General features: G+C 50.1%; 1 protein-coding gene across 1 annotated transcript in view; it reads right to left on the bottom strand.

The window, feature by feature from the left end:
- The window catches only part of MRPS6 (mitochondrial ribosomal protein S6), a 121622-nt gene extending 115375 nt beyond the window's left edge, over window positions 1–6247 (bottom strand). The window contains exon 1 of the mRNA XM_063956520.1: window positions 6199–6247. Coding sequence (XP_063812590.1) covers window positions 6199–6204 — 6 coding nt within the window. The 5' untranslated portion in view covers window positions 6205–6247. The remainder of the gene's footprint in view (window positions 1–6198) is intronic.
- Between the last annotated feature and the right edge of the window lie 7914 nt (window positions 6248–14161).

Genomic DNA, 14161 nt, shown 5'->3' with positions numbered 1-14161 from the left:
AAGTCCACAGTGGTGAGTGGTTCAAACCAAAGTGATTTTAGGAAACCCAAAACTACATTGAGATCCCAAGGTGCCACTGGAGGCACAAAAGGAGGCTGTATATGCAGTACCCCCTTGACAAATGTCTGAACTTCAGGAACTGAAGCCAGTTCTTTCTGGAAGAAAATCGACAGGGCCGAAATTTGAACCTTAATGGACCCTAGTTTTAGGCCCATAGACAGTCCTGTTTGCAGGAAATGCAGGAAACGACCCAGTTGAAATTCCTCTGTAGGGGCCTTCCTGGCCTCGCACCACGCAACATATTTACGCCAAATACGGTGATAATGCTGCACGGTCACATCCTTCCTGGCTTTGATCAGGGTAGGGATGACTTCATCCGGAATGCCTTTTTCCTTCAGGATCCGGCGTTCAACCGCCATGCCGTCAAACGCAGCCGCGGTAAGTCTTGGAACAGACAGGGTCCCTGCTGGAGCAGGTCCTTTCTTAGAGGTAGAGGCCACGGTTCCTCTGTGAGCATCTCTTGAAGTTCTGGGTACCAAGTCCTTCTTGGCCAATCCGGAGCCACGAGTATAGTCCTTACTCCTCTCCTTCTTATGATTTTCAGTACCTTGGGTATGAGAGGCAGAGGAGGGAACACATACACTGACTGGTACACCCACGGTGTTACCAGAGCGTCCACAGCTATTGCCTGAGGGTCCCTTGACCTGGCGCAATACCTGTCTAGTTTTTTGTTGAGGCGGGACGCCATCATGCCCACCTTTGGTTTTTCCCAACGGTTCACAATCATGTGGAAGACTTCTGGGTGATGTCCCCACTCTCCCGGGTGGAGGTCGTGTCTGCTGAGGAAGTCTGCTTCCCAGTTGTCCACTCCCGGGATGAACACTGCTGAGAGTGCTATCACATGATTTTCCGCCCAGCGAAGAATCCTTGCAACTTCTGCCATTGCCCTCCTGCTTCTTGTGCCGCCCTGTCTGTTTACGTGGGCGACTGCCGTGATGTTGTCTGACTGGATCAGCACCGGCTGACCTTGAAGCAGAGGTCTTGCTAGGCTTAGAGCATTGTAGATGGCCCTTAGCTCCAGGATATTTATGTGAAGTGATGTCTCCAGGCTTGACCACAAGCCCTGGAAATTTCTTCCCTGTGTGACTGCTCCCCAGCCTCTCAGGCTGGCATCCGTGGTCACCAGGACCCAGTCCTGAATGCCGAATCTGCGGCCCTCCAGAAGATGAGCACTCTGCAACCACCACAGGAGAGACACCCTTGTCCTTGGTGACAAGATTATCCGCTGATGCATCTGAAGATGCGACCCGGACCATTTGTCTAGCAGATCCCACTGGAAGGTTCTTGCGTGGAATCTGCCGAATGGGATTGCTTCGTAAGAAGCCACCATCTTTCCCAGGACCCTTGTGCATTGATGCACTGAGACTTGGCCTGGTTTTAGGAGATTTCTGACTAGTTCGGATAACTCCCTGGCTTTCTCCTCAGGGAGAAACACCTTTTTCTGGACTGTGTCCAGGATCATCCCTAGGAATAGAAGTCGTGTCGTCAGGATCAGCTGCGATTTTGGAATATTGAGAATCCAACCGTGCTGGCGCAGCACTATCTGAGATAGTGCTACTCCGACTTCCAACTGTTCCCTGGATCTTGCCCTTATCAGGAGATCGTCCAAGTAAGGAATAACTAAAACTTCCTTCCTTCGAAGGAGTATCATCATTTCGGCCATTACCTTGGTAAAGACCCGGGGTGCCGTGGACAATCCAAACGGCAGCGTCTGAAACTGATAGTGACAGTTCTGTACCACAAACCTGAGGTACCCTTGGTGAGAAGGGTAAATTGGGACATGTAGGTAAGCGCCTTGAGTCCTGTTGGAGAAAGAGCGCTATATAAATAAAATTATTATTATTATTATTATCTTTGATGTCCAGAGACACCATATAGTCCCCTTCTTCCAGGTTTGCAATCACTGCTCTGAGTGACTCCATCTTGAATTTGAACCTTTGTATGTAAGTGTTCAAGGATTTTAGGTTTAAAATTGGTCTCACCGAGCCTTCCGGCTTCGGTACCACAAATAGTGTGGAATAGTACCCCTTTCCCTGTTGTAGGAGGGGTACCTTGATTATCACCTGCTGGGAATATAGCTTGTGAATGGCTTCCAATACTGCCTCCCTGTCTGAGGGAGACGTCGGTAAAGCAGACTTTAGAAAACGGCGAGGGGGAGACGTCTCGAATTCCAATTTGTACCCCTGAGATACCACCTGAAGGATCCAGGGGTCCACTTGCGAGTGGGCCCACTGCGCACTGAACTTCTTGAGACGGGCCCCCACCGTGCCTGAGTCCGCTTGTAAAGCCCCAGCGTCATGCTGAGGACTTTGCGGAGGCGGGAGAGGGCTTTTGTTCCTGGGAACTGGCTGTTTTTTGCAGCCTTTTTCCTCTCCCTCTGCCACGGGGCAGAAATGAGGCGCCTTTTGCCCGCTTGCCCTTATGGGGCCGAAAGGACTGCGCCTGATAATACGGCGTCTTCTTAGGTTGAGAAGCTACCTGGGGTAAAAATTTGGATTTTCCAGCAGTTGCTGTGGCTACCAGGTCTGATAGACCTACCCCAAATAACTCCTCCCCCTTATAAGGCAATACTTCCATGTGCCTTTTAGAATCCGCATCACCTGACCACTGCCGCGTCCATAAACCTCTTCTTGCAGAAATGGACAGCGCGCTAACTCTTGATGCCAGTCGGCAAATATCCCTCTGTGCATCACGCATATATAGAAATGCATCCTTCAAATGCTCTATAATCAGTAATATACTGTCCCTATCTAGGGTATCAATATTTTCAGTCAGGGAATCCGACCACGCCAGGCCCGCACTGCACATCCAGGCTGAGGCGATTGCTGGTCGCAGTATAACACCCGTGTGAGTGTATATACATTTTAGGATATTCTCCAGCTTTCTATCGGCAGGTTCCTTTAGGGCGGCCGTATCAGGAGAGGGTAGTGCTACCTGTTTAGACAAGCGTGTGAGCGCTTTATCCACCCTAGGGGGTGTTTCCCAACGTGCCCTATCCTCTGGCGGGAAAGGGTACGATGCCAATAACCTTTTAGGAATTATCAGTTTTTTATCGGGGGAAACCCACGCCTCATCACACACTTCATTTAATTCCTCGGATACAGGAAAAACTACAGGCAGTTTTTTCTCACCAAACATAATACCCTTTTTAGTGGTACTTGTATTATCAGAGATATGCAATACATTTTTCATTGCTTCAATCATGTAACGTGTGGCCCTAGTGGAAGTCACATTTGTCTCCTCATCATCGACACTGGAGTCAGTATCCGTGTCTGTGTCTGCCATTTGAGGTAACGGGCGTTTTAAAGCCCCTGATGGCGTTTGAGACCCCTGGACAGGCACAAGCTGAGTAGCCGGCTGTCTCATGTCGTCAACTGTCTGTCGTAAAGAGCTGACACTGTCACGCAATTCCTTCCATAGGCTCATCCACTCAGGTGTCGACTCCCTAGGGGGTGACAACTCTATAATAGGCAATTGCTCCGCCTCCATCTCATTTTCCTCCTCAAACATGTCGACACAATCGTACAGACACACCGCACACACACAGGGAATGCTCTGATAGAGGACAGGACCCCACTAGCCCTTTGGGGAGACAGAGGGAGAGTATGCCAGCACACACCAGAGCGCTATATATAGACAGGAATACCACTATAAAATGTGCTTTTCCCTTTATAGCTGCTGTTAGTATCAAAACTGCGCCAAATTAGTGCCCCCCTCTCTTTTTTACCCTTTTCTGTAGTGCAGGACTGCAGGGGAGAGTCAGGGAGACGTCCTTCCAGCGGAGCTGTGATGGAAAATGGCGCCCGTGTGCTGAGGAGATAGGCTCCGCCCCCTTCTCGGCGGCCTTTTCTCCCGCTTTTTGGTGAGTTCTGGCAGGGGTTAAAATACATCCATATAGCCCTGGGGGTTATATGTGGTGTATTTATGCCAGCCAGGGCGCCCCCCCCTAGCACCCTGCACCCTCAGTGACCGAAGTGTGAAGTGTGCCTGAGTAACAATGGCGCACAGCTGCAGTGCTGTGCGCTACCTTGTTGAAGACTGATGTCTTCTGCCGACGATTTTTCCGGACCTCTTCTTGCTTCTGGCTCTGTAAGGGGGCCGGCGGCGCGGCTCTGGGACCGAGCTCCGAGGCTGGGCCTGTGTTCGGTCCCTCTGGAGCTAATGGTGTCCAGTAGCCTAAGAAGCCCAATCCACTCTGCACGCAGGTGAGTTCGCTTCTTCTCCCCTTAGTCCCTCGATGCAGTGAGCCTGTTGCCAGCAGGTCTCACTGAAAATAAAAAACCTAAAACTAAACTTTCACTAAGAAGCTCAGGAGAGCCCCTAGTGTGCACCCTTCTCGGCCGGGCACAAAAATCTAACTAACTGAGGCTTGGAGGAGGGTCATAGGGGGAGGAGCCAGTGCACACCAGGTAGTCCTAAAGCTTTACTTTTGTGCCCAGTCTCCTGCGGAGCCGCTATTTCCCCATGGTCCTTACGGAGTTCCCAGCATCCACTAGGACGTCAGAGAAATATATATTTCCCTTACGTCCTAGAGCAGGGGTGGGCAAGTATTTCAGCTGAGGGGCCACTTGACACTTTCCTGTCAGTATTCGAGGGCCGCATACAAAATAGCAGCTCCCCCACGTGCCAAAAATATAGGGACGTGGCTTCATGGGGAAGGGGTGTGGCCAAAAAATAATACAGATTCATATTAGGCTGTACAATAGTCTCCATTATTCAAATTATGCCACACAGTAGCGCCACTTACACACATTACTCCAGGTAGAGCCCCTCTTTTACACATTACAGCAGGTAGAGCCCCCTTTTACACATTAAGGAAGGTAGAGCCCCCTTTTACACATTACGGCAGGTAGAGTCCCCTTTTACACATTAACATTTTATTTGGGATAATCATTGCACAGCAAGCAAATTATCCAGTGTCTTATGGCCCCTGATGAAAGGTGTGACACAGTGACAGAACACGGGTGGGTGACACAGTGACAGAACACCGGGGGGTGACACGGTGACAGAACACGGGGGTGACACGGTGACAGAACACGGGATGGGCCACGGTGATGGAACACAGGGGGTGACACGGTGACAGAATATGGCCGGGTGACACGGTGACAGAACACGGGGGGGGGGGTGACAGAACATGGGGGGTGACACGGTGACAGAACACGGGGGGGTGACACGGTGACAGAACACGGGGGGGTGACACGGTGACAGAACACGGGGGGGTGACACGGTGACAGAACACGGGGGGGTGACACGGTGACAGAACACGGGGGGGTGACACGGTGACAGAACACGGGGGGGTGACACGGTGACAGAACACGGGAGGTGACACGGTAACAACACGGTGGGGTGACTTAGTGACAGATCACGGGGGTGACACGGTGACAGAACACGGGGGTGGGCCACGGTGATGGAACACAGGGGGTGACACGGTGACAGAATATGGGCGGGTGACACGGTGACAGAACACGGGGGGGTGACACGGTGACAGAACACGGGGTTGACAAGGTGACAGAACACGGGGGGGTGACACAGTGACAGAACATGGGGGGGTAACACGGTGACAGAACGCGGGGGTGTGTGACATGGTGATAGAACGCGGGGGGGCTGACTCAGTGGCAGAACACGGGGGTGACACACTGACAGAACGTGGGGGTGACAGGACACGGTGACAGAACACGGGAGGTGACACGGTAACAACACGGGGGTGGGGGTGACTTAGTGACAGAACACGGGGAGGTGACACGGTTAAAGAATCCGGGGGGGGGGGGGAGGGTTGGGGGTGGTACAGCGAGCGTTAAAGATCTCCCCCCTAAACTAAAAACAGTCTGACGCCACTGCCCGCACACACAAACATATACACACACACACTCCCTCATATATATATATATTTATATAAGTTGTAACACTGTAGGGGTGCAAGGTGCCTTTTCCTGGGGAATATGGCAGCACGCAGCAGCTGAGGGACAACACAAGTCCAGTTTCTGGTACAACTGACCCCGGCCAGTTTTATTGAAACAGAAAATAAAACAAACCCCAAAATAAAAATACCTTGCCTGTCCGGCACTAACTAAACATAAGATGTTCCTAACTGTCACTAAACAAAACACAGAGTTCTTCAGTACATACTGTATAGCTTACTTGCATCAGAAAGCGTGTCTCTCACACACAGATCCTGCAGCCTTCCCAGGCAGTCTGCCCATACTAATCAGGTTAGAAGCACTATATCACTCTTACACAGCTGAAACCCTGATTAGCCCTCTGTGAGGCCAAAGACCCGAACTGGGCCCAATGTCTAGAACTCGCCTTATCTCTCTCTCAGAGCCTTTACCCAGCTTTTACAGCAAACTGAAAAGGTTCAGACAAAACAAAAAGCATTTTTCCTAGAAGTTAACATTTTTTAAAACATGTAAGACAAGAACCTGGGACAAATATACCTGCCCTCAAACACTATCCCAGTGTTCTTGTCACATATCCCCCTCCCCTGTTTCGACCTAGGGGCCGGAACACTTGTAGCCCCCAAACAGAAGATGCGAGACAATGCATCTGCGTTGGCCAATTGTGTTCCCGGTCTATGTTCGACAGTAAACTTAAAGTCCTGCAACGCTAGAAACCATCTAGTTACACGAGCATTCTTGCCTCTATTTACATACATCCATTTTAAAGGGGCATGGTCTGTCACTAGTCTGAATTGTCTACCCAAGAGGTAATATCTCAAGGTATCTAGTGCCCACTTAATGGCCAAAGCCTCCTTTTCCACAATGGCATACCTTTTTTCATGCTCATTGAGTTTCCTACTCAAATAAATGATAGGGTGTTCGTCCCCATCTCTGGTTTGGGACAGCACAGCACCTATCCCTACCTCTGAGGCATCTGTCTGTACCACAAATTCTTTTGAAAAATCTGGTGTTATCAACACCGGTTGTGAACACAAAGCCACTTTTAACGCTTGGAACGCCTTTTCTGCATCAGGGTTCCATTTCACCACATTTGACTGCTTCCCTTTGGTAAGGTCTGACAACGGCACCGCTGTGGTCGCAAAATTAGGAATAAACCGTCTATAGTACCCAGTAATTCCCAAAAAAGCCCTTACCTGTTTTTTATTCACTGGACGAGGCCAGTTTTGAATAGCATCAACTTTATTCAATTGGGGCCTAATCAGACCTCTGCCTATGGTGAAGCCCAAGTATTTGACCTCCTCCATTGCGAGGCAGCACTTCTTTGGGTTAGCAGTTAACCCTGCCTCTCTGATTGAGTCCAGTACTGCTTGTACTTTAACCAAATGTGACCCCCAGTCTGTACTGTGAATTACCACATCATCCAAATAGGCAGCTGCATATTTTCTATGGGGCCTCAAAATTTTATCCATCGCCCGTTGAAAGGTTGCTGGAGCCCCATGCAACCCAAAGGGTAACATCTTATACTGGTACAGCCCCTCCGGAACCGAAAAGGCTGTTTTTTCTTTGGCGCTATCAGATAAAGGTATTTGCCAGTAACCTTTGGTCAGGTCCAATGTGGTGAGAAACCTGGCTGTTCCCAGCCTTTCTACAAGCTCATCCACACGGGGCATGGGGTATGCGTCAAACTTGGACACCTCATTTAACTTACGAAAGTCATTACAGAAGCGTATGCTACCGTCGGGCTTCGGGATGAGCACTATGGGACTGGACCACTCACTGTTAGACTCCTCTATGACTCCAAGTTCTAACATGGTTTTAACTTCCTTAGAAATAGCTTCTCGCTGAGCTTCAGGAATCCTATATGGCTTTAAATGAACCCTGACCCCTGGTTCTGTGACAATGTCATGTTTTATTATGGTCGTTCGGCCAGGCAGCTCTGAAAATACCTCCCTATTTTGGATGAGAAATTCTTTAACCTGATTGTTCTGATCAGCTGATAATGTCTCTGACACCTTCACTGCGGGAAGCAACCGGGGTGAAGACACCGAAGGGCAAGGCTCCGCTGACAGAGACAACCTATCTTTCCAGGGTTTGATTAAGTTAACATGGTAGATCTGTTCGGGTTTTCTCTTTCCCGGCTGGTATACTTTGTAATTAACCTCATTCACTTTTTCCCTAATCTCAAATGGACCCTGCCATTTAGCTAGGAATTTGCTTTCCACAGTGGGTACCAAAACAAGAACTCTATCTCCAGGAGCAAATTCCCGTATCTTGGCACTCCGGTTATAGACCCTCTGTTGAGCACTTTGGGCCTGTTCCATGTGCTCTCTGACAACAGGTACCACGGCTGCAATCCTATCCTGCATTTGTGTTACATGCTCAATAACGCTTCTATAAGGAGTGGGCTGTCCTTCCCACGTCTCTTTGGCAACATCCAACAGCCCTCTGGGGTGTCTACCATACAACAAATCAAATGGAGAAAACCCCGTAGAGGACTGAGGAACTTCTCTGATGGCCATTAACAAGTAGGGCAACAAACAATCCCAGTTTTTCCCATCTCTCTCAACAACCTTTTTTAACATACTTTTTAATGTTTTATTAAACCTTTCCACCAACCCGTCAGTTTGGGGATGGTATATGGACGTCCTGAGGTGAGTGACCTTAAATAACTTGCACAATTCTTTCATGATCCTTGACATAAATGGAGTACCTTGGTCAGTCAAAATTTCTTTTGGTATTCCCACTCTACTAAATACCTGCACCAGCTCCCTAGCTATCGCCTTGGTTGTGATAGTGCGTAAAGGGACAGCCTCAGGATATCGAGTGGCATAGTCCATAATTACCAGGATATACTGATGGCCCCGAGCAGACTTTAACAAGGGCCCCACGAGATCCATGGCTATTCTGTCAAACGGGACCTCTATAATAGGCATGGGAACTAGTGGGCTCCTGAAATGGGGTCTAGGGGCATGATACTGGCATTCAGGACAGGAAGAACAATATTCAGACACTTCTTTATAAACCCCTGGCCAAAAGAACCTTTGTAAAACTCTTTCAGTGGTTTTTTCTGCCCCTAAATGTCCTGCGGTAACGTGACTATGAGCTAAATCTAGTACCGTTCTCCGATAAGGCTGGGGAACTACCAGCTGTTCCACCACATCCTCACCCCTTTTGACAATGTGGTACAAGAGCTCATTACAGATGGCCATGTGGGGATACGTAACCCTATCACCTGGTACCACAGGTTCCCCATTAACAATCTTAACATTATCTCTAGCCTTTATTAAGGTAGGATCCTTTAACTGTTCAGACGCAAACAGATCCTTCTTTACCTCCAGGTCAGGCACGCTTTCAGTTCTAACTACTATGTCTCTGTTCCCGGCAAGAGGGTCCTCACTGGACTCCCCATCTGTCACTTCCCCAGCCAAACTAGCAAAAGGCAAAGGGCCAGAAAGTTCAGAAGACCCACGTACATCCAAAAAATCACCGGTATTATCAACTGGCTTTTTACTTCTCACATCTGTTGATAACCGTGATTCCCACAGTTTCCAAAAATGAGGAAAATCCCTCCCTATTATGGCCTCATGCACCAGGGTAGGGACCAGTCCCACTTTAACCATTGCTGACCCACAACAAGTTTCTATATTCACCTCAGCAGTGGCATAATATTGGGTATCCCCATGTATGCAAGTTACCCCAATAGGTATTTGCTGGACCTTCAAGGGGTTCACTAACCCAGCTTTCACGAGGGTAACTAAACTTCCTGAATCTAGCAAGGCCTCTACCCGGTTACCTTCTAAGAACACATCACACATTTGTTTTTCCAGCTCAGGTGAAGGTACCACAGTACAGGCTAACCTAGCAAAGAAAGACATTCTGCGACATTCAAAGGCAGCATCACATTGCATGGGTTCTTGCGTGACTGGGCAATTGGCAATAACATGACCTGGCATACCACACCTAAAACATTTAACCACACGATTATCAACCCATTTGGGCAGCATAGACCGTTCTAGCCCCATTGTCCTGTTTCCAGGGCCAGTGTTTACAGTCTCTCCAGCCTTGCGTTCTCTTAACCGCCCAGCAACGTTTTCCCACGGAACAGTCTTACCAGTCTTTACTGAAGGGCGCTGTCGAGGATCTATGGGTTGCTGGGTGGTCATCAGTAGTTCCTCTGCTGCCAAATACCTCTCTACCATGTCCACTAATTGGTCAGCAGTACCCGGGTTTCCATGGCTCACCCACTTGCGCAGGATCATGGGCAAAGATCTCAAGTAGCGGTCCATGACGACTCTTTCCACCATCTGGGGACCAGTTAATGTCTCTGGCTGCAGCCATTTTTTTGTTAGCTGAATAAGGTCGTGCATCTGGGAGCGCGGAGGCTTCTCCATGGCGTACAGCCAACGGTGCACCCGTTGCGCTCGTACTGACAGCGTGACTCCCAGGCGGGTCAGGATCTCAGTCTTTAGTTTATCATAGTCCCGAGCCTCAGCAGGGCTTAAATCAAAGTAAGCTTTTTGGGGCTCACCTGACAGGAAAGGTGCCAGCAGACTGGCCCACTGTGCTTTCGGCCAGTTCTCACGCTCGGCAGTCCTTTCAAACGTGGTCAGATAGGCCTCCACATCATCAGCCTCTGTCATTTTCTGCAGGAAGTGACTGGCTCGTATAGAACTAGAGCTGGTTGGAGCACTGACGGCCACATCTCCAACCCGAGCTGCAAGTCTCTGCACCACTTCTGCTAAGGCCTCTCTATCCTGACGCTGTAGTCTCCAATTTTCCTCCATTGCCACCTGCTGCTGTCGGTTGGCCTCCTGCTGAGCCGCTGTAGCTTGCAGCAAGGCTTTAAGCAGATCCTCCATGTCAACAGATTTTTCAGGCGGCTTTGCAGCTGCTTTCACCCAGGACATATATCAAACCCTCAGGGGTGAGTCTCAGTAACTTCACACTGGGCTGTATCTGCATAAACCACCGTTTTCTGCAGGCCTCACAAAGCTGCTGCTTTCACTTATGCGCAGAACGGCCTGCTCGCATTCTCCACCAAGTTGTAACACTGTAGGGGTGCAAGGTGCCTTTTCCTGGGGAATATGGCAGCACGCAGCAGCTGAGGGACAACACAAGTCCAGTTTCTGGTACAACTGACCCCGGCCAGTTTTATTGAAACAGAAAATAAAACAAACCCCAAAATAAAAATACCTTGCCTGTCCGGCACTAACTAAACATAAGATGTTCCTAACTGTCACTAAACAAAACACAGAGTTCTTCAGTACATACTGTATAGCTTACTTGCATCAGAAAGCGTGTCTCTCACACACAGATCCTGCAGCCTTCCCAGGCAGTCTGCCCATACTAATCAGGTTAGAAGCACTATATCACTCTTACACAGCTGAAACCCTGATTAGCCCTCTGTGAGGCCAAAGACCCGAACTGGGCCCAATGTCTAGAACTCGCCTTATCTCTCTCTCAGAGCCTTTACCCAGCTTTTACAGCAAACTGAAAAGGTTCAGACAAAACAAAAAGCATTTTTCCTAGAAGTTAACATTTTCTAAAACATGTAAGACAAGAACCTGGGACAAATATACCTGCCCTCAAACACTATCCCAGTGTTCTTGTCACAATATATACACATATATATATATATATATATATATATACATATACACACACACACACACACACACACACACACACACACACACACACACAGAAATACACTTTCTTTCCCTCACTTTTTCCATTAACTTACTGATCTGTGTTTGGCTGGCAGTGGCAGGAAGGATGGATCTGTAGCAGTGGCTTATGTCCAGTGTAGCTCCGCCCCCTTAGGTCCTGCGTAGCCACGCCCCCTTATCTCCGCCTAGCTCCGCACCCTTTTTGTCTGATCTCTGCCTTTGTCACTGGGGACTGTGGAGGCGGAAGGAAGAGGATGAGTGTGTCAGGCGCCGTGCAGCAGCAGGGGAGAAAGGCGCCGGCAGCTTGGAGGTACTGCAGAGAAGTGACAAGCAGCTCAGTCGGTCGGGCCGCTTGTCATTGCACACTGGTGGGAAGCAGTGGGCCGGGCAGGATCGGTTTGCGGGCCGCATCCGGCCCGCGGGCCGTATTTTGCCCACCCCTATCCTAGAGGATGATGGGGTCCACATTAGTACCATGGGGTATAGACGGGTCCACCAGGAGCCATTGGCACTTTAAGAGTTTGAGAGTGTTGGCTGGCTCCTCCCTCTTTGCCCCCTCCTACCAGACTCAGTTTAGAAAATGTGCCCGGAGGAGCCGATCAAAAGCTAGGGGAGCTCTCCTGAGTTTTCCTAGAAAAAGTTATTTTTTAGAGTTTATTATTTTACAGGGAGGCTGCTGGCAACAGCCTCCCTGCAGCGAGGGACTGAGGGGGAGAGCAGTGTCCGCCCTGCGGGGTCTGAGCCACTGTCTCCGCTGACTCCGCTGACTGGACACTAAGCTCCAGAGGGGTCTGATCGTTCTCCGCCACAGGGGACCGCTCGCCCCAGCAGCATGCCGCCGCCCCCTTGCAAAGCTGAAGAATCGGTGGCGAGTGAGACACTGATCCCCCTAGCAAGCGGGGGATCAGTGTGAAGATGGTGGCACAGGGTAGGAGCGCAGTATTAACTGCGTTTCGGGGATGGCTCAGAGGCATATTGGGGGTCATTCCGACCCGTTCGCACGCAGCGGTTTATCGCTGCGGTGCGAATGGGTGCAAAATGCGCATGTGCGGCGGGCGCAGTACGCGTGCGACCCCTGTCACCGGGTTATGTCACGTCTTGAGAAGGAAGCGGTTGCAGGACGGACCGCAAAGAAGATTGACAGGAAGAGGGCGGTGCAGGGCGGATCCGGACCGTTTGGAGCCGTTTTTCGGGGAGTGGTGAATGAAACGCAGGCGTGCACAGGAGAACGGAGGGTGGAGGAGTGACGTCAAAGCCGACCCCATCATCGCTGGATCCATCACACAAGGTAAGTAGGTATAGGGATGGTCTAGTTTTGTGTGAATTTTTTTTAGCTTAGCAGGGATGCACAAGCGATCGCAGCCCTGCTAAGCTAAAATACACTCCCCCATAGGCGTGGGCTAGTTGATCGCAGCAGCAGCAAAAGTTGCTGGCTGCGATCAACTCGGAATGACCACCGCGGTGCTGTGAGGGGCGCCCTGGGCCAGCGCGACACCCTACACTGGTCTGGAAGCCTGTCGGGGTCCCAGGATCTCAGCCAGCACTAATTCCTCAGACCAGTATAATCCATGAAGAGTGGGAAGACAGCGCCATTAAGGGGGCGGCCCCAGCTGCGTTTCAGCGCCATTTTCCTGCCTGCACAGCGCTAAGAAGGAGAATCAGGTCCCTCCACAGCAACTCCAGCTATCTGTAAACGGTACCAGGGGGTTGTTGAAAGGGGGGGAGGCTGTAATACGACTGTGTGTCCTATTATGGTGCACAGTCAGCACTGACAAGGGGTCTCCCTTTGGTAAAAGCACTGTGTGTGGGTTGACGCCAATCTCTATGTCTCTCTTGCCATTCTTGGGGGGAGAAACTCTGTCTGCCCTCACCTGTGTGTGTGTAGAGTGTTTGGTGGTCTCCTTTAGCTATGTCCAGGGACACTGGGGGTAATTCAGAGTTGATCACAGCAGCAAATTTGTTATCACTTGGGCAAAACCATGTGCACTGCAGGAGGGGCAGATGTAATATTTGCAGAGAGAGTTAGACAGTCCAGCAATGCGAAACGGAGATAAGCCTGATGCAGCAGCCAGATCGGAATGTGAAGGTACACATCCTTGATATCCAGGGATACCAGGAATTCCCCCTCTTCCAGACCTGATATCACCACGCTGAGAGACTCCATCTTGAACTTGAAGTCCATTAGAAAGGGGTTCAATGATTTTAGGTTCAGAATGGGCCTGACCGAACCATCCGGTTTTGGTACCACGAAAAGGTTCGAATAGAAACCTGTGGCCTGTGCAGGAGTAGGAACTGGCAAATGACCTGTGCCTCCACCAGCTTTTGGACAGCTTCTTGTAGTACTGTGCTGTCTGCCAACAGAGTTGGTAAGCCTGATTTGAAAAAACGATGAGGAGGGAGACTGAAATTCCAGCCTGTATCCCTGGGATACAATATCTATCACCCAAGGATCCAGGCCAGACGATACCCAGACGTGACTGAAGTGTCTGAGTCTCGCTCCCACCGGCCCTACCTCCAGGCCGCGTGGTGCACCGT

Source organism: Pseudophryne corroboree, chromosome 2 (genome assembly GCF_028390025.1).
Source record: "Pseudophryne corroboree isolate aPseCor3 chromosome 2, aPseCor3.hap2, whole genome shotgun sequence".
In the NCBI taxonomy this organism is placed as follows: domain Eukaryota; kingdom Metazoa; phylum Chordata; class Amphibia; order Anura; family Myobatrachidae; genus Pseudophryne; species Pseudophryne corroboree.
Note: the sequence above shows the minus strand (reverse complement) of the source record. Positions and strands in the feature narration are given on the sequence as shown.